At 42.2% G+C, this 24,232-nt stretch overlaps 2 protein-coding genes across 7 annotated transcripts in view; one reads left to right on the top strand and one right to left on the bottom strand.

The window, feature by feature from the left end:
* Nucleotides 1-631: 631 nt before the first annotated feature.
* Nucleotides 632-24,232, bottom strand: part of thoc3 (THO complex 3) — a 52,583-nt gene continuing 28,982 nt past the window's right edge. For 5 of the 6 annotated variants that reach the window (XM_069898736.1, XM_069898737.1, XM_069898735.1 and 2 more), the window contains exons 3-7: nucleotides 12,213-12,369; nucleotides 11,411-11,615; nucleotides 8,635-8,796; nucleotides 2,117-2,217; nucleotides 632-1,872 (exon numbers count right to left, since the gene is read on the bottom strand). In XM_069898736.1, the coding sequence (XP_069754837.1) occupies nucleotides 1,709-1,872; nucleotides 2,117-2,217; nucleotides 8,635-8,796; nucleotides 11,411-11,615; nucleotides 12,213-12,369 (789 nt within the window). In that variant the 3' untranslated portion in view covers nucleotides 632-1,708. Of the gene's footprint in view, nucleotides 1,873-2,116; nucleotides 2,218-8,634; nucleotides 8,797-11,410; nucleotides 11,616-12,212; nucleotides 12,370-13,706; nucleotides 13,929-24,232 lie in introns of those variants that run through there. The other variant, XM_069898734.1, reaches the window with a different exon arrangement.
* On the top strand, nucleotides 4,689-7,571 carry LOC138742923 (protamine-like protein). Its single transcript, XM_069897803.1, has 3 exons — nucleotides 4,689-4,710; nucleotides 5,616-5,751; nucleotides 6,803-7,571. The coding sequence occupies exons 1-3, from the start codon at nucleotides 4,689-4,691 to the stop codon at nucleotides 7,569-7,571; spliced, it is 927 nt and encodes a 308-aa protein (XP_069753904.1).

The raw sequence follows: 24,232 nt of genomic DNA, 5'->3' as shown, positions 1-24,232 counted from the left end.
CATGCAGTTTACTCACCATCATGCAGTTTACTCACCATCATGCAGTTTACTCACCATCATGCAGTTTACTCACCATCATGCAGTTTACTCACCATCATGCAGTTTACTCACCATCATGCAGTTTACTCACCATCATGCAGTTTACTCACCATCATGCAGTTTACTCACCATCATGCAGTTTACTCACCATCATGCACTGCTTCTGAACATTGCACCTTGTTAAAACAGGTTGTATTTGCTTTAACATCCAAGACAACAATGTTCCATTACAATAATATTAAGACACTAAATAAGTCTTATCCATTTACAAGAGTCTTGTAAAAGGGTCCTGACTTGAAACGTCGACTGTCCATTTCTCTCCACGGAGGGGCCCATTGAGTCCCTTTAATTTCTCATTGATTACTCAAGATTTCAGCAACTGCAGTTTCTAAAATACTTTATTATGAATGTTATAAACAGTCAAAAAGAAAGTGTTTTCCCACACTAATTAATATTAATTATTCTCCTTTCCCTCACCCTTTCTTTTTTACACTAGGGAGTTAAATCCTGTTAGTATAATTGTATGACAATGATCATGTTTATAACTTAAAAGTGCACACAAAAGAAAGTGGAAGTAATTATTCAAAACAAGTAAATGAAAATATTTATTCTTAACATGAACCTTAAAAAGTCAGGTTAGAGCCAAATGTTTTTCATCGGCATCTTATTTCAAAAATTAAACAAAGACACTTTAGAACAACATACAATTTTCACTCAATCTATCAATATTCTGAATACAAGCTGTCTTTTTCATCTCTGAAAATCCTGGTACCCCTCTGAATTGATAGCTGGTGCCAATTCCACACTATCCCATCGCTTTAAAATTTCTTTCCCCTCAACTACAAGGTTGTGGCTTTGCCTGCCACAAGTAAAATCTCCCCCAAAAGCCAAAAACATGGATACTGTGTGACGTCCTCCAGCACCTTTGTGTTTTTACTATCACAGTATAGCCATACTTTTGTGTTTCACTGCCAAAAAACTGCAGCTAATTAGCATTGTAAACAAAAAAAAGGTGAATTTGATCTAAAGTGTTAAAAACTGAATTTGAGACAAGGAAACCTTTTTAATATCATGTTCCTAGAACATCGAGTAATTAAATACATATCAAGTTAAACCACCTCAAAATCTGAATAGACGAGTGAAGGTAAAAACAAAGAAATTCAAACAGTTCAAATATGTAATAAGAATTTACTGCAATTTTGATATTCAGTAGCTTGGTTGGCAAGTGAATAACCTCTTTTGCATTTCATTGATATTAGCTTTTTCCATTCTCTACAGCCCAAATAAACAGGAAATTGAATATAAAACAAACTAAACAGGCATGCATTTGGCATCTTGTATGTGACATTTCAGGTGTAGAAAATAATCAACTAACTTAATTTCAGCTCTATTTTTTTTGTGAAATACTGTTTGCCTGCTTATTTTCAGCATTCCATGCATAAATTAATCACAAAAAGCTTCATTCATACAAAATTTGTACAGGGTCACTCAAGAACAATACATTTCCACATTAAGTATTACCAGACAAATTCAAAATGTACTCATAGTATATAAAAAAAAAACTCTTTTTCTAGAGTTTCAACCAACAATGAAAGGAAGAAATTTGAGTCCAAAACATGGCTCATGTTGCATGCCTTTGGGAAGCAGCAACAAAATTCATAAATTTATTTTACGAATCATTAGGGAGCCCAAAGAGCTTAACAGTTCCAGCTTCCCGACTGTTATCATACTTGCCATCTTTGTCATCACATGCAAAAGCCAAGAGAGGTCGCTTCGGATGCCAAGCTACAGTAAAGGTAGGCGAGTCACACTGCACCTCCCATAACTTTTCACCTATTGGAAATAGACATTATATTAAATTATTTTAGAATTCTGTTGCAATAGGTTAACGGAGACAACCAAACTTTTCATCAACCATCAGCAAGCTATATTTACCCAAGTCTACATCAACAAAGCTTTCTAAAATGGCAGCCAGGCATTAAAGTAAAGGCACAAGCTTTCTTCAAAAGGCATTTAACACCGAGAATAATGGTATTGATCACCAACTAACAGCACAGATTGATTTGAAGATACATACCAGTTTCTACTTCTGCAATGTCTATGAAATGATCCTCAGAAGCTGATGCGAGCATTTTTCCATCATGGCTAAAGCTTAACGTTCTTACAGGCCAGTCAAGCCTGCAGGAAATAAAGGAAAAGAACTTCAGTAAAAAAAATGTTAAGATGTGGTAAGCAAAAATTATCAACATTTCACCACACTGGTCACAGACACACCTCCAATCCGGACCTCTGGTGTCGTCTGCTTAGAATTTGGACAATTTTCTGCATGGGTTTCCTGCAGGTGTTCTTCCAAAAGATATGCTCACTGGTAGCTCATTGGAGCAACACACAAAATGCTGGAGGAACTCAGCAGATTAAGCAACATCCATGGAAGACAATAGACAGTAAATGTTTCAGGCTAAATTCCTTAATCAGGAACAGCAAGAAATGGACAGAAGCCTGAAGAAAAGGGTGGAGTGGGTCAGAAGGAGCACAGGTTGACAGATAATGAGGGAAAACGTATGGGATGTTGGGGATTTTAAAAATGTAAGAAGTTGGGAGGTGATAGGAGTAAAGGCAGGGTGAGAAAGATGAACTCTGATCGGAGGAAGGGAAAAGAATAGAGTAGAAGGTAGACAAGGAATTAATCAAGAAAAGGAGGAAGATAAGGAATAGGGCCCATGTTGCTAGGAGATGAATGGTGATGCTCTGATAAGTAATAGCCATGTGATTGAAAATAGATTGCAGTGAAGCAAGTGCAGGATTGGAATTGATGGGTCTGTTCCAGCAGTTGGCATAGACAATGGGACAAATGTTGATAAAACAGGATTTAGGGAGGTTTGCACATCCTGGCATCCTTGTGCATGAATGGCAGAAAGTTAAAATGCAGATACTGCAAACAATAAAAAGGCAAATGATATGGGGGCCTTTATTAGCAAGATGATTTAAGGCAATTGGCTCTGATGAAACCACATTTGTGTACAGGTCCAGTCTCCCTGCTCAAGGAAGGTTATACCTTTAACTGAGTAAAGTAAGCATTTATCAGATTGATTCTTCAATGGCATTTGCCTGATACAAGGAGTGATTAAGCAGACTGCCTAAATTTCTACTTTAGGAAATGGAGATTGAAAAATAAAATCTTAAAGAACTTGCACAAAAATGCTGGAGAATTTCAGCAAGTCGCACTGTATTCTTTATGTAGCAAAGATAGATACATAATATTTCAGGTCTGATCCCTTTGTCAAGTTATAAGCAAAAAGTATTGTAGGGACCTGAAAATGGTGGTGGGGGGGGGGGGGGGGAGGAGGAGCACAGGCCCACAGGCAAGAGGTCATAGGTGGATATGGTAAAAAGCCGAAAAAGGATAGGGGAAGAGACATCTCTGAATAGAGAGTGAAGGGAGTGGAGAGCTGGTGGAAAGGAGTCAGATGAGGAAGAGAGGGAGATAAGGGAGTAGCCCAACAGAATCCGGAGAAGTCCATGTTAATGCCATCTTGTTGGAGAGTGCCCAGACAAAATATTAGGTGCTGCTCTTCCAATTTGTGGGTGGCCACAGTTTGGCAGTGCATGAGGCCATGGACAGACAAGTCGTTGGGGTAATGGGGCGCGGAATCAAAAAGGTTGGCCACTGGGAGATCTCCGCCATTGCTGTGAACGGAGCTAAGATGCTCAATGAAACAATCTCCCAGTTAGCATCCGGCCTCTCCGACGTAGGGAATACCAACTGGAGTACCAGAGGCAGTTGATGACCTCTGCAGATTCACATGGTGTTGCTTCACTTGGATGGATTGCTTGGGGCACAAAATTGGTGTTGAGGGAGGAGGTGTGGGTGCAGGTATAGCACTTCCAGCAGTCACAGGGATAGGCACCAAAGGGCTGATTAGTGGGAAGGTATGAATAGATGAGGAAGTCACAGAGGGAGTGGTCCCTATAGAATGCAGAGAGGGGAAGATGTGTCTGTGGAATCATTTGGTAGGTGATGAAAATTGTGAAGGATATGTTGGATTAGGAGGCTGGGAAGAAGGTAGGTGACAAGGGGAATCCTGTCATTACATCAGGGGCAGAGGGGGCTAGGACTGATGTGCAGGAAATGGAGTAGATCCGGGAAGGGCTGAATTGATGGTAGCTGAGGGGGGAGCAATCTTGAATGATTTAGAATGGAAATTCCCATGGTTAAATATGAGGCAGTCAATTTTTTTTTAATAAATAAACCGCTCTGTCTGCAGCAATGATGAGGATCTCTCCCAGAGGCTATTTCAATTTGGCCCCCAATTCATGCGCCAACATGTCTGTCCATGGCCTCGTACTCTGTCAAACCGAGACCACCTGCAAATTGAAGGGGCACCCACCACCCCCCAACCCATCTGATGGCATTGAGATAGACTTATCTGGTTTCCATTAGACCATTCCCTTGTCTCCCTCTCCATCCTATCCCTCTTACCTTTCCTCCAGTTCTCCTCCCCCTTCCCTCTCCATTCAGAGAACTATCTTCTCCCTCTATTTCTTAGCTTTTTTTCCTTGTGCCCTTTCACCCACATTCACTTATGACCTCTTGCCTGTGGGCTTGTGCTCCTCCCCTGCCTTTCACTCCCACCATAGCTCAAGCTACGATGAAGGGCTCAAGCCCAAAAGGTTGGCTATATATCTTTGCTACATAAATAACACTGCACGACTTGCTGAGTTTCTCCCACATTTTTGTGTAAACTACAATTACAGCGCATGCAGAGATTATGAAAGAGCTTGTCAAGTTTAATGCAGGATTGAGGTTTTAATTGGCTTGGGGTCAGTTTCAAAATAATGGGTTGCCCATTAAAGATAGATACAAGGTGTGGGTGCTGGGCTGGTAGAGAACACAGGGGACAGAAGAGGAGAAGGAATAGGACAAGGAAGGGAGAAAGAAAGGAATGGAAACCATGTTGTATGGAGACAAATAGTAAAACTGGGATAAGTAATGGCCACGAGAGAAAAAAAGGTTACAGCGAAATAAGTACAAAATTGGAATTGATAGGTTTTGTTCCTCAACAACAGACCCAACCAGTCTCCCTCCACCATCACCCTCCTCTAGCTGGCAGAACTTGTCCTCATCCTCAATACCTTCTCCTTTGACTCATCTCACTTCCTCCAAGTCAAAGGAGTAACCACAGCTATTACATGGACATCGGCCATGCCTGCCTTTTTATTGGCTAGGTGGAGCAGTCCATGCTACAAGCCTACACAGGCAAGGCTTCTTAACTCTTCCTCCACTTCATTGACGACTACATTAGTGCTGCCTCATGCCCCCATGATGAGCTTGTTGACTTTATCCACTTTGCTGCCAACTTTCACCCAACCTCAAATTAATTTGGTCCATCTCTAGCAACACTCTCTCCTTTCTCAATCTCTTTGTCTCCATCTCAGGACACAAACTCTCAACAGACATTTTCTACAAACCCACCAATTCCCACTGCTACTTTGACTACACCTCTTCAGACACTGTCACATATAAGGATTCCATTTCTTTCTCACTATTCTTTCATCTCTGTCCTATCTGCTCCCAGGACAAGGGCTTTATGAGAGATCATCTGAAATGTCCTCCTTCTTCAAAGAAATGTGGCATCCCCACTTCCTCCATCAACATAGCTCTCACCTGGATATCCTCCATTACCCATATATCTGCCCTGGCCCCTTCCACCTGTTAGGTCTGCTTTGTTCATGAATGAGTGAGCAAACACCAGACTGAGTCGAAATCAAGGTTCTTTGTTCTTTATTGCCGGATTGTAACACTTGCAACTAACAGTGTTAGTTGGAGAAGGCGCATTCTGCCATTATCAGCAAGTGGTGTTTTTTTATATACCTTAGGATACGTACTTAGTAAATTATCATACCATGACATTGTCCAATGAATAAACTGTTGCTGTCCCTCTCTGCTAGCCTCCTGCACATCAATTTGTCATCACCACTCTTATCTTGAGAGTACAAGGTCACAACTGCATCTTGTTACGGCCCAGCACTGGGTGACTCCCTCTACATTCCCAGCTCATGATGTTTTTACCTAACACACCCCACCAGCCTCTGCATTTCCATCACCTACATATGATCCCTTGATCATCTTCCCCTCTCCACCTTCCATTGGGACCATTCTCTCCATGACTGCGTCTACTGCTCCAATCCCATTTGGCACCTACCCCTGTGACCACAGGAGCTGCTCGACTTGCAGATACACATCCTCCCTCACCCCTATTTGCAGCCCCAAACAATCCTTGCAAGCAACTCTTCACATGAATCTGCATCCGGTGCTCCTATTGTGGCCAACTTGACATAGAAGAGACTAGGCACAGACTTGTAGAATGCACACTTTTGCTCTGAACTCTGCAATTGCGGGGATTTCCCAGTGGCAACCCATTTTAATTCCCCATCCCATTCCCATGCCAACATTGCTATCTATGATCTCCTGCGAATTGGAGGAACAAAACCTCATTCCACCGAGATTGCATTATCCACATCTTATCTGGTTTCCATTAGCTCATCCCCCATCTCTCTCATTTTCCCTATCCCCATGTCTCCTTTCTTCTAGCTCTGAATGTCTCTCTTTCCATCTCCTTTCCTCCAGCTCTAAATTCATAGAGCCACACACCTCGCCGATCAATTCTTACCTTTTTGCTCCTGTCCTCCTGCACATGTTCAATTATCACATTTTGCCTGTGCTCATCTTTCCCCAACCCTCTGTTCAGCTGCCTTAACGAAGGGCTCGAGGCCCTAAGCGAAGGGCTCGAGGCCCTAAGCGAAGGGCTCGAGGCCCTAAGCGAAGGGCTCGAGGCCCTAAGCGAAGGGCTCGAGGCCCTAAGCGAAGGGCTCGAGGCCCTAAGCGAAGGGCTCGAGGCCCTAAGCGAAGGGCTCGAGGCCCTAAGCGAAGGGCTCGAGGCCCTAAGCGAAGGGCTCGAGGCCCTAAGCGAAGGGCTCGAGGCCCTAAGCGAAGGGCTCGAGGCCCTAAGCGAAGGGCTCGAGGCCCTAAGCGAAGGGCTCGAGGCCCTAAGCGAAGGGCTCGAGGCCCTAAGCGAAGGGCTCGAGGCCCTAAGCGAAGGGCTCGAGGCCCTAAGCGAAGGGCTCGAGGCCCTAAGCGAAGGGCTCGAGGCCCTAAGCGAAGGGCTCGAGGCCCTAAGCGAAGGGCTCGAGGCCCTAAGCGAAGGGCTCGAGGCCCTAAGCGAAGGGCTCGAGGCCCTAAGCGAAGGGCTCGAGGCCCTAAGCGAAGGGCTCGAGGCCCTAAGCGAAGGGCTCGAGGCCCTAAGCGAAGGGCTCGAGGCCCTAAGCGAAGGGCTCGAGGCCCTAAGCGAAGGGCTCGAGGCCCTAAGCGAAGGGCTCGAGGCCCTAAGCGAAGGGCTCGAGGCCCTAAGCGAAGGGCTCGAGGCCCTAAGCGAAGGGCTCGAGGCCCTAAGCGAAGGGCTCAAGGCCCTAAGCGAAGGGCTCAAGGCCCTAAGCAAAAGGCTCAAGGCCCTAAACAAGTTTTTTTTTTTTAACCTCCTATGATTGCTGTGACCTGCTGAGTTACTCCAGCATTTTTGTGTTTTTACAAGAAATGTCTTTCCCCAGAATACAAAGTCTTTGAAATTCTCTATCCAAAATCTACAGGAGGCTCACTATATTTAAGAAATAAATTTATGAATTTAAATATTATGGTAGTGCAGTAAAGTGATGCTGAAGTAAAAGATCCGTCATGATCTCGTTGAATGGCAGAGAATGCCCATTTCTGGTTCTGCTTTTTATGTTATTTCTAAAAGCTTGTCTGTCAGTTATTGATTCACAGACTTAAATAAAGCACAAGAATGAGAAAATCCATTCCTGCTATTTTCGCATGACCTTCATTCTTTCTGCAGTTCTTTCTTTGTATCCACTGAAGTAACCACAGAATTAAAACAAGCACAACTGAAATGATCTTGTATACACCATTTAAATCATGCAATACAATCAGACTTTATGTAATCCTATTTTTAGTTTAATAATATGCCTTTCTGAACAGGATCTGAATTTATTTTGAATTAATAATGTATATCCAGCTGGACTTGAGTATTTTTTAAAATGAAAGTTTTACTTTATTGATAAAACCGCAGTCTCTGCAGCCCAGCATTACCACTTAGAGCCTTTTAATATCTCTTGATAACTCTGCCTTAGATGTCACGAGTTGCAACTTAATTTCTTAGACACTTCAAGCCAGCAAAGAATATTTAGCAAGAGAATTAAGTATTACATAACAGGGCAGCATGGTTGGTGTAGCGCTTAGCTCAACACTATTACAGCACCAACAATCGGGTCTGGGATTCGAATCCCGCGCTATCTGTAAGGAGTTTGTACATTCTCCATGTGTTGCCGCAGATTTTCCCTGGAGGGTTCAATTTCCTCCCACCATTCGAAACGTACAGGGGTACATAGGTTAATTGGGCAGCAGACTTGTGGGCCATGCTGTATGTTTACATGTCTAAACAGCTTCAGCATCCTCGTTTGTACATTTAATGCAGTATTATCTTGTTCATTTTCAACCCTGTTAACAGTCAATATTTTGAACGTGTTCCAAAGCTGACTCACCGAGAAAAGCACCTTACACACACAAGTTCATCCACACTCCAAAGACTGACCAGCGCATCAGCACTTCCTGTAGCAAAGTATTTGCCCGTTGGATCAAATTTAATGCAAATACAGTTTGAAGGATGTGCATTGATTGACTGAATAGGTTTTAACTCTGGATAACTGAAAAATAAAAGTAAAAAATATTTAGAAATTTCAACAAATTACTTCGTAAATCTCATTTTATTGTGGTAAAAGACAAGATCAGATATGATTATAATAATACTTTTAAAAATTTTGTACACAAAATACCAATTTTCCCTTGCAACCGCTGCAATCGTGTCTGCCTGTCCCGCATCGGACTGGTCAGCCACAAACGAGCCTGCAGCTGACGTGGACTTTTTACCCCCTCCATAAATCTTCGTCCGCGAAGCCAAGCCAAAGAAGAAGAACACAAAATACACAAATATTCATTCTGCAAGCAAATTTATATTTATAGAAGGGCTAGAAATGATGCATTTCTTTCCTGAGAGCACCACATCTGAAGGATTATACTCTACCCACAAAAGCTGCTTCCACATATGCCCCTACCCTCAAAGCTTGTCTTAACCTTGGAATAGATGATAACATGCAATTCACTGTTATCTTTTGCAACAAATTAAAAGTATTGCTGCAAATATTGCACAACCTCAAATTCATCAGTCATTTGCACCATAGACATTGCGGTTTCCTCTAGCTTGGTCCAGTTTAGTTTCCCACTTGGACACTAACTCGTAGCACATTCAATGAGGTCTAGTGCCTCTCTCAACACAAAAGCCTGTTGTAGTGACAACTGAAGGCCATTCACCAATGAAAATTTATAAGTCTGTGATTTCTACACAGGACCAATTAAGAATTGAAGTTATTAAAAGGCTGAAATAAATCATTTAAACTCTTAATTAAATAAAAACTTATCCTGTCCTGACAACATATTGCTCTATTGATTTCAACAAGCAACATGTATGTGAATCAGGCCCGAGGTCTGAGAAAGTTTGTCTGCGACAGTGGATTCCATGAGAAGTCCAACTGGGCAGCACATTCATCCATGGACAGCATTAGGCCAAGTATCCTAGTGCCCTGGCAACTTCCATTCATGATCCAGTTGTAGGCCGATCTATGTTAAACCTCAGTGAGAGATTTACCCCTATGTTTTTAAACAAGCAACAGGCTACACAGCAAGGTAGTGAGATGCTCATTTAGGCTGCAGTTTTCTGTCCAATATATTGAGGGAAAATCAAATTGTCATTTCTGACTCATCAACCTCATCAAAAAGGGAAAAAAAAATGAAGCAACCCATCCTCATTCACAAGTAAACAGCAGCAACTTAATAAAAGCAGATAGAAAAACTACAAATTAGAAATTCTGTAGAGCACCAAGCTCAAAATCCACAAGGCTACAGAGGCACAGCATGAATGGATGCTAACCAATGTGAAAGAACAAGTTTAACAAATGTGCTTAACAAAGTGTTAATGAATATAGTTGCCTTGTTACATAGGTGAGAATGTGACTGTCGTCTAATGTGACCTTCCCTTTGCTGTAGTTAGATAGTAACTAACACTAGAAATAATGTAGCAAGACTAAATAAAAGTAGTTTTTGCTAGCTTGTCTGCAGACACCAAAAGGGAACATATTGTCGTAAAAACAGGAATCACCAGCTGTGTGAAACTTGTAGGGTCTCACACAGACCCCTATTTTTTTTTTTAAATTATTTTTCACACTATGAACCATATTGACCAAAATACACAAACATTTTCCTCTTGAATATATAGTGTAATTTTCTCCCCTTCCCCCCTCCCCCCCTCCCCCCCCTCCCTCCTTCCCACCCCCCCTCCCACCCACTAAACGTTCAACATATACAATACATTAAACCCATTAAACAATGTCATCACACAATGAAAATAAACAAGAAAATTGTGTCATCTACTTTTACACCCTGGTTCAGTTCATTTCGTCTCCTTCTCATTCTGTCATTTTAGGTGGTGGAGGTCCGCGGTAGGCCCTCTCTGTTGTGTTCCGTGTACGGTTCCCAAATTTGTTTGAATATTGTGATGTTATTTCTTAAATTGTTATTTTTACACAGATCCCTATTTGAAGGTGATGTTATTTCTTAAATTATGTTATTTTTACACAGACCCCTATTTGAAGGTGATGTTATTTCTTAAATTATATGTTATTTTTACACAGACCCCTATTTGAAGGTGATGTTATTTCTTAAATTATATGTTATTTTTACACAGACCCCTATTTGAAGGTGATGTTATTTCTTAAATTATATGTTATTTTTACACAGACCCCTATTTGAAGGTGATGTTATTTTTACACAGACCGCTATTTGAAGGTGTATAAAAAAGGGATAAAACTGCACATCAGTGGAGAGAATCCTTTGTTCCCCTCACTCCCATTAGCGTTTACAAGACTGAATAAAGGAAACTTGTCTGCTTAATTGGTTCTGCTGTTTATTTTATTACAGTGCGGGCTGACTTTCACACCAATATATTAGGGAAAGATTCACATCATTACACCACATTTAAATAAAGCATCACAAACAAACAGAAGACACACAACTTATAATTTGGTCAAAAACAGATTCTACAATACTGTAGTAACTTTATGCAAAGACTGAAAATGAATTATTCAAACATACAAAGAGAAAATGACATACAGCTCAAGAGGCCACATATCAGGATCATAATAACCTATCAGTTTTATTATACATATTTTCATCAGCCCATTTAGAAAAGTTTAACATTTATATTACCTAAGTAAGTTGATGCAGCCATTGCCATTGGTCAGGAAAAACATATCATTATCATTGTTCCAAGAGATCTCATTTACTTCAAATTTAAACTGTTCTTCAGCTCTTGACCGGTGTGATTTCGCATCAATGAAAGTTACCACATCATCCTTATTTCCGACAGCAATTGTTTGCCCATCAGGACTCCAACAGATGTTAATATTCTCACCTGAAAAAATACTTCCAGTTTCTAAACAAGGAACATTGCACATCTTCTCTTTATTGCAATAGGTCATATAAACCAAATTGTATACTCTTCAAGGAAGAAAGGGAACAACTCCTGGCTTTTTATAACAGAACGGAGTATTCATCAACATTCCTAATCTACTCAGACATCTTGATGAAGGGATAAATGTTAAAAACATTTTAGAGAATAAAAATGATAAAAAGGTAAAGAGGTTTAAATCAGAAATTCTTAGATCTAGAGGCCAGCCAGGCAGCCATTGGCACTGATGCCGGAGTAGTTGGTGGGATGCATGGGCAATAAAGGCTAGGGCAGGATTTGTGCTCGACTCAGTGTTCTGAAGGACCCATCTTTCTCAATTACTCCACAAAGGTTAGCAAGTCTTCCATAGCTATATTGTGTTTTCCAAAGTCCTGAGATAGCAACGCAATACATAGAAAATAACAATTATTTATACCGATGCCAAGTGACTTTATTTCCCTAAAAGTGATTCATCAAAACAATCATTCCCTATTCCGAAATGCATAAGCCACTTGATTTTAATGTACGACTGCGTTGATAAAACCTACTATAAGAAAGTACCTTTAGTGTTGACAGTAGCAACACATTTCGTAGTTCTAACATCCCAGATTCGAACAGTTTTATCACCAGAAGCAGTCACAAAAAGATCAGCATTAGTAGGATGCCAACAGAGTTGGTCTACACTATCACCATGTCCATGATAGTTATTCTCCTTAACCTGAAAAAAACACAAAGAATTAATCTTAGAGAATAACTTGAACATTTAAAAATACAATAAATCTCCAATAATCCACTAACACAATCAGTTCCATCTCTTGAGACTATCTTCTATTCTTGTCAGATTCCACTACTAGCAGCCTATGTCTTGTATGGTAGGACGAATCTTTCTCCACCTGACCACTTTGTTTCTCTTGCCTCTTTCTCCCCTTGTCTGGCACCTGCCCATCTTCTGTCTCTCCCTGGTTCACCAATCCCACATAGGCCCCAGTCCTGCTCTTCTCACCCTGCCCTCACTTCAGATTCCAGCATTTCCAAAACTTACCTGCATTCAGAAATTTTAATGGCTCAGCAATACTTCAATGCATGTAGTCAGCTGTGCATATTTTTACAACCATTTTCAATCCAGTTCTGCATTCCCTTTAATCTTATCTTTATTGGAAAATGTATTACAAATTATGAAACACTAAAAAAAAATGAATTAAAAATGTGTTGAAGCGGGAAGGATGCCTGCATGATGAAAGGGGCTGGGGAGTTGACAGTGAGGGGATAGATTATCAGGGGTCAACAGGAGAGGGGTTGAACAGAGTTCAAGGGTGGAGAATTCATGTAAGATACCCTAAAGGGCTGTGCAAAGGAGATGGCTGCGCGGCTGCCCTGGGGAAGGTGGGGGGGGGGTGGGGAGAGGGGAAGGTGGGGGGGAGAGAAGGAAGGAGGGGAGGAAGGAGGGGGATAGGGGGGAGAGAGGGAAGGAGGGGGGATAGGGGGGAGGGAGGAGGGGGGATAGGGGGGAGGGAGGAGGGGGGATAGGGGGGAGGGAGGGAAGGAGGGGGGATGGGGGAAGGAGGGAAGGAGGGAGGGGGATAGGGGGGAGGAAGGGAAGAAGGGAAGGAGGAAGGGAAGGAGGAAGGGAAGGAGGAAGGGAAGGAGGAAGGGAAGGAGGAAGGGAAGGAGGAAGGGAAGGAGGAAGGGAAGGAGGAAGGGAAGGAGGAAGGGAAGGAGGAAGGGAAGGAGGAAGGGAAGGAGGAAGGGAAGGAGGAAGGGAAGGAGGAAGGGAAGGAGGAAGGGAAGGAGGAAGGGAAGGAGGAAGGGAAGGAGGAAGGGAAGGAGGAAGGGAAGGAGGAAGGGAAGGAGGAAGGGAAGGAGGAAGGGAAGGAGGGAAGGAGGGAGGGAGGGGGGAGGGAGGGGAGAGGGGAGGGGGCTGATGCCGGGTGGGGGTGGGGAGGGAGGGGAGAGGGTAGGGGGCTGATGCCGGGTGGGGGGGGAAGAAGATAGTTGGGGGGCTACTGCCGAGGGGGAGGTTGTTGAGAGTGGTCCCCACCCTCCCTTTGCCCCTACCAGCCTGTCCTTCTCCAGCACAAAGACACTCGCTGTCTTGTCGAAGGAGCCGGAGGCGAGTCTACGCCCATCACAGCTCCACGCCACCGAGTGCACCTTGGCCGTGTGGGCCGAGAACTCCTTGGTGCGGCCGTTCAGCTTGAAATGTTCCTGAGTCTCCAGCAGGTAACTGGCCGCCATGATCGCGCCGGCCCGGCCCGGCCAGTCCCACTGCCAGGTTGGGTTGGGTTGGGGGGGGGGGGATGTTCCTGGCAAACGACCCGCAATTTAACTGCTTCTGCTTCTAAAACAAGTCAGCGAGGTATTGTTCATTAGTCTATATATATTCAAATCCTAACTACATTCTTTGTTTAGTGTGAAAGAGAGTTATTGTTACATTTCAACATCTGTATTTTAATAAATCCCTATTAGAGGAATGGTATAACCGGACTCCGCGAACCAAACTTTATTTATAACAGAACAAACCTGGTGCTGGGAGAGATGAGGGGTCCAATGAGGGGAGGGGGAGGGGGGGAGGGGGAGGGAGGGAGAGGGAGGGAGAGGGAGGGAGGGAGGGAGAGGGAGGGGAGGGGAGGGAGGGGAGGGGAGGGGAGGGGAGGGAGGGAGGGGAGGGGGAGGGAGGGAGGGGAGGGGGAGGGAGGGAGGGGAGGGGGAGGGAGGGAGGGGAGGGGGAGGGAGGGAGGGGAGGGGGAGGGAGAGGGGGAGGGAGGGGAGGGGGAGGGGGAGGGAGGGGAGGGGGAGAGGGAGGGGGAGAGGGAGGGGGAGAGGGAGGGAGGGGAGGGGGAGAGGGAGGGAGGGGAGGGGGAGAGGGAGGGAGGGGAGGGGGAGGGAGGGAGGGGAGGGGGAGGGAGAGGGGGAGGGAGGGGAGGGGGAGGGGGAGGGAGGGGAGGGGGAGAGGGAGTGGGAGAGGGAGGGGGGAGAGGGAGGGAGGGGAGGGGGAGAGGGAGGGAGGGGAGGGGGAGAGGGAGGGAGGGGAGGGGGAGAGGGAGGGAGGGGAGGGGGAGAGGGAGGGAGGGGAGGGGGAGAGGGAGGGAGGGGAGGGGGAGAGGGAGGGAGGGGAGGGGGAGAGGGAGGGAGGGGAGGGGGAGGGGGAGGGCGGGAGGGGAGGGGGAGAGGGAGGGAGGGGAGGGGGAGGGAGGGGAGGGGGGGAGGGAGGGGAGGGGGAGGGGGAGGGGGAGGGGGAGGGAGGGGAGGGGGAGGGGGAGGGAGGGGGGCCACCTGAAACTTTTAATCAGTTTCTCTCTTCATCTGACCTGTAGAGTCATTTCAGGTCTTATTTCATACTTCCAACTTGTAATTTTTGAAAAGGTACTGAGGATGAAATTGTGATTATACAGATCTATCACCAATGCACATAGTGTACATAGTTACTGTATCTAGACTGTACTTACAGCGATTGGCTGAGAGCTAAGCTCCGCCTATTGTCTGGGCCTTAAAGGGTTGTGTCCCTAGCCAGGTCAGATCATTTCGGACTGGTTGGCCACCTGTGAAGAGCTCCTGTCTTTTGCTAATAAAAGCCTTGGTTTGGATCAACAAGTCTTTGGTTCTTTCGACGAGCTATACAATTTTATTAGCAAAAAGAATTTTTTTTGAAAGTGAAATATAAGACACGAAAGTGGGCAACTTGGCACTGCTTCCATCTGCCAGGCGCGAGGACCAACAATGCCCAAAGACCTGCAAGACTAGACTTTGCCTCTGGGCACCAAGGACGAGACCGCCAGTTCTAAAGGGGGTTCAATGTGGCAGCCCACCGCGGCAGTGATGGAGCCGGCGAGTGCAACCAAAGGCCAGCAGCCCACGCAGCAACACTGGCCCCAACAAGAAAACCCAAGGGCAGCTTGAAGGCCAGTGCCCCCAAAATGGCACTGGTCTTCCAGCGCAGCCAACAGACAGGGACAGATCATGGGGAAGAAGGGCATTGTTATGCCGGAAAATCCCCACGTGCGGGAAACCCGCTTTTGTGATGCAGGTTGTGACATTATCCAAGGGGGGGGGGGCCACGGCGGGAACAGTGCAAGTATAAAAGTCAGGCCTGAGCCCTAATAAATTCAGAGCTTAACCTGACTACACTAGGTATGTGTGTGTCTTCTTACAAGTAGTGCACGGCTACAATAATGAAAAAAAAAGAGCACACCTCTTACCCAAGTCTCCTTATTTTGCCTATAGTCTCTTACGAGTACTGGTTCTCCACTCTCTAGAGATCTGGTTGATTTGTTTGGTGATGTTGATTGTTGGATGCAGAGTCCGATATTTGGGTGTACTGCAGTAAGTTTCATTCTTAAGTTGCATCCAAACATCAGTTCCACTGTTATGCATTTGTGATGGAGTGCGGCATTGTTCTATATGACAGCAGAAAATCTGCAATGTTATGGTTCTATGATACTCCATTTGACTTTCTGGATTTCATTGCCGTTTTAAAAGTCTGTACAAAACGCTCTGCTTCCCCACTGGTACTTTGGTGGTATAGTGCCAATAATATGCGTTTCACATTATTGTTTCTTAGGAATTGCTTGAAAGCATCCAATACAAATTAAGCCCCATTGTCCGAGACCAGCTGTATTGGCAATCCATAATCTGCAAACACCCAGCATAATTTCTTGATGGCCTTTCCTGTAGTTGTTGGTTGCATCAACACAATTGGCCACTTGGAGTGTGCGTCCACAATAATCAGGAAGTTTTATCCCAAGAATGGCCCAACAAAATCAATGTGAATCCTATGCCATGGTTGTGATGGCTATTTCCATGCTTTGGGTTGAGGTGCCTTTAAATGCATTTCTTGATAGATGTAGCAATACTATACCAACTGTTCAATGTCCCTATCAATTTCTGGCCACCAGTCATGCATCATCCATACCAGCCCATTATCCATACCATTCCGGGATGATTGGCATAGAGTTCCTGTAGTAAAACCTTCTGCCATTTTTTTTTTTGGAATGATCATTCTTGTCCCCAACAACAGGCAACCCTCTTCAATAGATATTTAATTTTTCCTTGTGTAAAGCACCCTCAGCTTGGGGGTGATGCTTTCGGCGTCTGGCTACCCATTCAAGGTGAGGTCCATAACTTTTGGCGATGTAGCCTCCTTTCTTACTTCTTGGCTGATGGTCTTAGATATGATTGATAATTGACGCAGTTGTTCTTGGATGATGGGAGTGGCTTCTGCCGTCCAATTGATATTCCATTCTGTCTGTTCTGTCATCGATAGGGGTAAGTGTGGTAATGTGTCCACATGGCCATTCTTGTCTGCAGAGCGATGTTTTATATCATAATCATACACCACGAGCTCCATCGTCACCTTTGGATTTTTGCCGGCGCTAATATTGATATACCTTTCTTTGGTCCTAAAATTAAACTCAGTGGTTTGTTACTGTTCATCAAAGTGAACTTTGTATGTACAAGTATTGGTGAAATCATTTAAGACCAAATATAATGGCCAGTCCTTCCTTTTCTATTTGTGCATAATTTATTTTGCAGGACGCATATGCCACTGGTTGTTCCTTTTTATGTGGTTTGTGCCCCTTGGCCAACTGGTGAAGCATCATCAGCTAAGGTCACTTTTTTATCTAGCTCGTAGTGAATAAGAATATTATCATGAAGTCAACCATTCTTTCAAATGATTAAAAGCCTTGTCCATTTCATCATTGCAGCACCATTTATAATCTCTCTTTAATAATTAGTTTAGTGGGCTTCAAAGGATGGGCATGTTAGGAATATGTTTTTGATCACGATTAACTAACCCCAAAAATTATTGCAACTTTGCTCAGTTCAATGGGGAGGGAGCACTGCAAACAACTTCAGTGCCCGCTCTATCCATCCTTACTCCTTTGTGGTCAATTGTGAACCCCAAATATGTCAAGACACTTGTCTTGACGCAATCTAACTTTAGCTTTTTCTAACCTGGCTAGTACCTTTTCCAGGGTCGTTAGGTGTTCTGCGACATCACAAACCTTAATGATAATGTCATCTCAGTAACATCCCACATTTATTCCTTGTAATATCCCTGGTGCTGATGATATTCCATATGACATTTTGATATACGTAAACAATCCTAGTTGGGTGTTAATAACCACATACTTTTGGATTCCAGATCCAGTTCAACTTGTTGGTATGCTTGCAATAAGTCTAATTTTGTGAACTTTTTCCCACAATTCAGGGCTTGAAATAGTTCCTGCCCTCTCGGAATTGGATGTCCAGGCACTTGCAGGGCTTGGTTTATTGTGACCTTGTAATTGCCATAAAATCTTATTTCGCCACTGGGTTTTCTTACTGGTATGATAGGGAAACTCCAGTCACTGTACTGCAGTTTCTCGATTATTCCTTCCACTTCTAGACTATTCAGTTCAGTCCCAATTCCCTTTTTAATCGCCAAAGGTACTGGCGTTGGTTTTTTGGGTTTTTTAAACTTTATTTAAAAGATAAGTAAAAAGTATAATGTACAATCTAAATATTCAAAGAAAGTAATTTTACAAAGATGTATATATAAAGAAAGACAAAACACAACAAACATTAAAAAAATTAAAAAAGATAACAAAAACAAATTAAAAAAAAAAAGAAAAAACCCTCCCCCTCCCCCCCACCCCTTCAGCTAGCTCCCTTAAGGGGAGCAAAAAATATAAATCATATATATAAATTTTTAAAAATAAATGTTAATAACAATTCAAAATACATCCAATTGCATATATTTCAAATACAGAGATCACTTATCAACAAAAAAAGAATAATTATCATGTAAATTATAAGTATTTTTTTCCATAATGATACAAGCTTTCAATTCATTATGCCAGTGTATTATATTAATTTTTACATAATCTTTCCAAGTACCGAAGACCAGTGTTATCCTACCGATAACACCAAATGTACAAAAACAATTTGAACTTTATCCAAACCCATTCCCCTTAATGAATACAAATCTCCCAACAAAAAAATAATTGGATCCAAAGGTAGTTTAAAATTATACAATTTTTCCAAAACTATTTTAATTTCTTGCCAAAATGGTTGGACTTTCACACAAGTCCAAACAGCATGTAAAAAAATACCAGTACATAAACCACATCTAAAGCAAGAATCCAAATAACTAAACCCATATTTTTTTTTAACTTTTCCCAGGTCAAATACAATTGATGTAAAAAATTATAATTGACCATACCTTATCTTACATTAGTCAATTTAATTACATTGTCCTGACACATGTTCACCCAATTATCTTCAGGAAAAATAAACACTAAATCAGTCTCCCATTTAAGTTTAGATTTTTCCCAATCTGGTTTATTCATATTGTCCTGTAATAAATTATACATAATTAAAACATAACCCTTCTTTGGTATAGTAGAAGTCAAAGATTCAAATTTTGACAAAAGGTAAATACATCTCTCTACCATAATTATCTTTTACCAAAGCCCTAAGCTGATAATACACAAATAAAGAATTTAAAGATTTTTAAAATCATTCTCTCAAATGGATAAAAGAAAGAAATTGCCCCTCTACAAAATAGTCCTGTATTGTCTTTATACCTTTAGAATTCCAAATCTTTAAATAACCATTAAACATTGAAAAAGGAATAAGCCAATTATTGTATAATGGAGTTAAAATTGATAATTTATCTTTCAACCCTAATTTTTTTAAAATCCAAATCTTTAATAAATGTTTCAGTATTGGCATATCATATTCCTGTAATAAAATCAAATTCCAACAGAATAAAAATTCATGTATCTCCATTCTTGGTAGACATGATTTTCCACCTTAGCCCAACTAGGAGGTTGATCCAAATCTATCAATCTACTAATAAACTTCAACTGAGCTGCCTCATAATAATTTTGAAAATGTGGCAGTTGTAAGCCACCTAATGCATATTTCCAAATCAGTTTGTGCAACGCTACTCGAGCTAATTTACCTTTCCACAGAAACTCTTGTACTGCTTTATTCAAATCCTGAAATAAACTGTGAAAGTAAACAAGGTATTGATTGAAATAAATATTGAATTCAAGGAAAGATATTCATCTTAATACAATTAACATGTCAAATTTGAGTTAATGGGAGATCTTTCCATTTAATTAAGTCTGTTTTAATCTGCCTCAATATAGGTACATAATTTAATTGATATAACGATTGATAGTCATTGTCCACAAACACACCTAAGTATTTGATTTTATTCATCCATCTTAATTTTGTCATATTTTTAAATTCAGAATATTCTTCTACTCCAACTGGCAAAATTTCACTTTTATCCCAGTTTACTTTATATCCCGACAATTCTCCAAATTTCGATAAACACTCCTGTAACTGTTTCAACGATCTCTCAGGCTCTATCAAATATATCAACACATTGTCTGCAAATAGATTAATTTTATATTCTCAATCCTTAATCCTCATCCCTCTAATATCCTCATTTTGTCAAATAGCCTGTACTAATGGTTCTATAGCCAATGCAAATAGGGCTGGCGACAATGGGCAGCCCTGACGAGTTGATCGAGTCAATTTAAAAGGTAAAGATCTCTGTTCATTTGTCACCACCCTAGCAATCGTATTCATATATAAGGCCTTAACCCAACCAACCAGCTCAGATGGCAAAGTCCTCCTCAGCGACAAGATCTCCATCCTCAACCGATGGTCAGAACACTTCCAATCTCTTTTCAGTACCAACCGCTCAGTCCAAGATTCCGCCCTGCTCCAGCTCCCTCAACAGCCCCTAAGGCTAGAGCTGGATGAGGTTCCCACCCTGGATGAGACATATAAGGCAATCGAACAACTGAAAAGTGGCAAAGCAGCAGGTATGGATGGAATCCCCCCAGAAGTCTGGAAGGCTGGCGGCAAAACTCTGCATGCCAAACTGCATGAGTTTTTCAAGCTTTGTTGGGACCAAGGTAAACTGCCTCAGGATCTTCGTGATGCCACCATCATCACCCTGTACAAAAACAAAGGCGAGAAATCAGACTGCTCAAACTACAGGGGAATCACGTTGCTCTCCATTGCAGGCAAAATCTTCGCTAGGATTCTACTAAACAGAATAATACCTAGTGTCGCCGAGAATATTCTCCCAGAATCACAGTGCGGCTTTCGCGCAAACAGAGGAACCACTGACATGGTCTTTGCCCTCAGACAGCTCCAAGAAAAGTGCAGAGAACAAAACAAAGGACTCTACATCACCTTTGTTGACCTCACCAAAGCCTTCGACACCGTGAGCAGGAAAGGGCTTTGGCAAATACTAGAGCGCATCGGATGTCCCCCAAAGTTCCTCAACATGATTATCCAACTGCACGAAAACCAACAAGGTCGGGTCAGATACAGCAATGAGCTCTCTGAACCCTTCTCCATTAACAATGGCGTGAAGCAAGGCTGTGTTCTCGCACCAACCCTCTTTTCAATCTTCTTCAGCATGATGCTGAACCAAGCCATGAAAGACCCCAACAATGAAGACGCTGTTTACATCCGGTACCGCACGGATGGCAGTCTCTTCAATCTGAGGCGCCTGCAAGCTCACACCAAGACACAAGAGAAACTTGTCCGTGAACTACTCTTTGCAGATGATGCCGCTTTAGTTGCCCATTCAGAGCCAGCTCTTCAGCGCTTGACATCCTGCTTTGCGGAAACTGCCAAAATGTTTGGCCTGGAAGTCAGCCTGAAGAAAACTGAGGTCCTCCATCAGCCAGCTCCCCACCATGACTACCAGCCCCCCCACATCTCCATCGGGCACACAAAACTCAAAACGGTCAACCAGTTTACCTATCTCGGCTGCACCATTTCATCAGATGCAAGGATCGACAATGAGATAGACAACAGACTCGCCAAGGCAAATAGCGCCTTTGGAAGACTACACAAAAGAGTCTGGAAAAACAACCAACTGAAATACCTCACAAAGATAAGCGTATACAGAGCCGTTGTCATACCCACACTCCTGTTCGGCTCCGAATCATGGGTCCTCTACCGGCACCACCTACAGCTCCTAGAACGCTTCCACCAGCGTTGTCTCCGCTCCATCCTCAACATCCATTGGAGCGCTCACACCCCTAACGTCGAGGTACTCGAGATGGCAGAGGTCGACAGCATCGAGTCCACGCTGCTGAAGATCCAGCTGCGCTGGATGGGTCACGTCTCCAGAATGGAGGACCATCGCCTTCCCAAGATCGTATTATATGGCGAGCTCTCCACTGGCCACCGTGACAGAGGTGCACCAAAGAAAAGGTACAAGGACTGCCTAAAGAAATCTCTTGGTGCCTGCCACATTGACCACCGCCAGTGGGCTGATAACGCCTCAAACCGTGCATCTTGGCGCCTCACAGCTTGGCGGGCAGCAGCCTCCTTTGAAGAAGACCGCAGAGCCCACCTCACTGACAAAAGGCAAAGGAGGAAAAACCCAACACCCAACCCCAACCAACCAATTTTCCCTTGCAACCGCTGCAATCGTGTCTGCCTGTCCCGCATCGGACTGGTCAGCCACAAACGAGCCTGCAGCTGACGTGGACTTTTTTACCCCCTCCATAAATCTTCGTCCGCGAAGCCAAGCCAAAGAAAGAAGAATTTAGGTAAATATTTAGCAAGTCTGTTAGCTAATACTTTTGCCATAATTTTATAGTCTACATTCAATAAAGAAATAGGTCTATATGAAGATACCTGTAAAGGATCTCTGTCTTTCTTTGGGATAACAGTTATTAAAGCATTCAAACACATTTCCAGTAACTTCTGATCTTCAGTAACTTGATTTAGCACATCCCCAAATATATTAGAAAATATATTAGAAAATTCGTCATAAAAAATTTATAGAATTTCACAGGAAACCCATCATCTCCTGGGGACTTACCATAAGGCATTTCCTGAATAGCTTCCTTGATTTCAAAATCCGTAAATGGAGATTCCAACTCCTGAATATCTTTCTCATCTAGTACCAGTAATTTTAATTTAGATAAGTAAAAATCAATCGAACCATTGTCCTGTTTCCCCTCAGAAGTATATAATTTTTGATAAAATGAATAAAACTGATCATTAATTTCCTGAGGCTTATAGGTGATTATTGAATTCTTCTTAACAGCATTAATAGTCCAAGATGCATGTTCAGCTTTCAATTGCCAGGCAAGTACCTTGTGAGCCCTTTCCCCAACTCATAATAACGTTGTTTAGATCTATTAATTAAGCACTCAAACTGGTAAGTTTGTAAAGTATTATAGCGTAACTTTAACTTCGCTAATTCGGCTGTTTTATCTTCTGTTATATCTTTCTGAACATCTTTCTCTAATTCAGCAATCTGATTTTCCAACTGTAAACTTTCTGCCATATATTGTTTCTTAACTTACGTAAAATAGCTAATGATCTGTCCCCTCAAATAAGCTTTTAAAGCATCCCATACTACAAAATGACTCTTTACAGAATTAAAATTTTTGGTCAAAAATAAAGAAATACGCTCTTTAACAAAGGTAACAAACTTTGTTTTTTTCAATAACATTGCATTAAACCTCCATCTATACGTCAAATGTACTATCTCCGAAATTTCACAAGAGAAAAATAATAATGAATGATCTGATATTACTCTAATTTTATATTCAGTTTGCAGTACACTACTCTGAAGATGTGCTGATATCAAAAATAAATCAATTCTGGAAAATGAGTCATGCCTTGAAGAATAAAAAGAAAAATCTTTCTCTGTAGGATTAACTTTTCTTCAAATACCTACCAAATTTAAATCTTTCATTAACACATTAAGTTGTAATGCCATCTTTGACTTCCTGATACTCTTTGGATGTCTATCTAATAAAGAATCCAAAACACAATTGAAATCACCACCCACTAAAATATTCTCATTACCCTGATTTAACAAGAAAAAATCTTCTGAAATAAACCGCTCATTATCTGTATTGGGTGCATATAAATTAAGCAGTGCCCAAAATTCTGCAAAAATTTTACAATTAACTCTTAAAACTCTACCAGCATTCCCTTCACTAGATTCCAATTCAAATGGTAAATTCTTATGAATTAAAATCGCTACTCCTTTTGCTTTAGAATTAAAAGAAGAATTTTAAAAACTTGACCAACCCAGTCTCTTTTCAATTTCAAATGTTCTTTCTCAGTCAAATGTGTTTCTTGTAAAAAAGCAATATCAATTTTCATCTTTTTTATATACACCGATACTCTCTTTCTCTTCATTGGATTATTTAACCCCTGAACATTAAAAGTTGCGAAGTTCAATTTAGACATAATTTTAACTATTAGTAAATACACAGACTAAAAAATTAAACTCTATAAAATAATGCTCCCCTTTGTAATCCTTCAAAAAGAAAAAGAGGAAAAAAAACCCTAAAAAAAATCAAAACAAAAATTTAAAAAACACAAAAAAAAACCACCCAAAGGCAGTATTACCCTAAAAAACTGGGTGTGGGAAACCCACTGGTGGCAGATGACTTGCAAAGTTTTCAATGTCATCCCCCCCCAGCCAGATACATATTTATTATATAGATAAACACATTAAAATATAGTTCATATCTTCAAACCAGTAACTCCAAACCCAACGATTGCTCTGGATCTTCAATATCAAGAAGATT

The sequence above is a fragment of the Narcine bancroftii genome, chromosome 9, assembly GCF_036971445.1.
Source record: "Narcine bancroftii isolate sNarBan1 chromosome 9, sNarBan1.hap1, whole genome shotgun sequence".
NCBI classification, from domain to species: domain Eukaryota; kingdom Metazoa; phylum Chordata; class Chondrichthyes; order Torpediniformes; family Narcinidae; genus Narcine; species Narcine bancroftii.
Note: the sequence above shows the minus strand (reverse complement) of the source record. Positions and strands in the feature narration are given on the sequence as shown.

Excerpts from the sequence above, each read along its gene's own strand:
- LOC138742923 (XM_069897803.1), top strand. The coding sequence starts at position 4,689 with ATGAAGGGCTCAAGCCCAAAAG. Across the intron at positions 4,711-5,615 it reads GAAGGGCTCAAGCCCAAAAG|GACAAGGGCTTTATGAGAGA; the intron begins GTTGGCTATATA and ends ATCTGCTCCCAG. Across the intron at positions 5,752-6,802 it reads TGCCCTGGCCCCTTCCACCT|GGCTCGAGGCCCTAAGCGAA; the intron begins GTTAGGTCTGCT and ends GCCTTAACGAAG.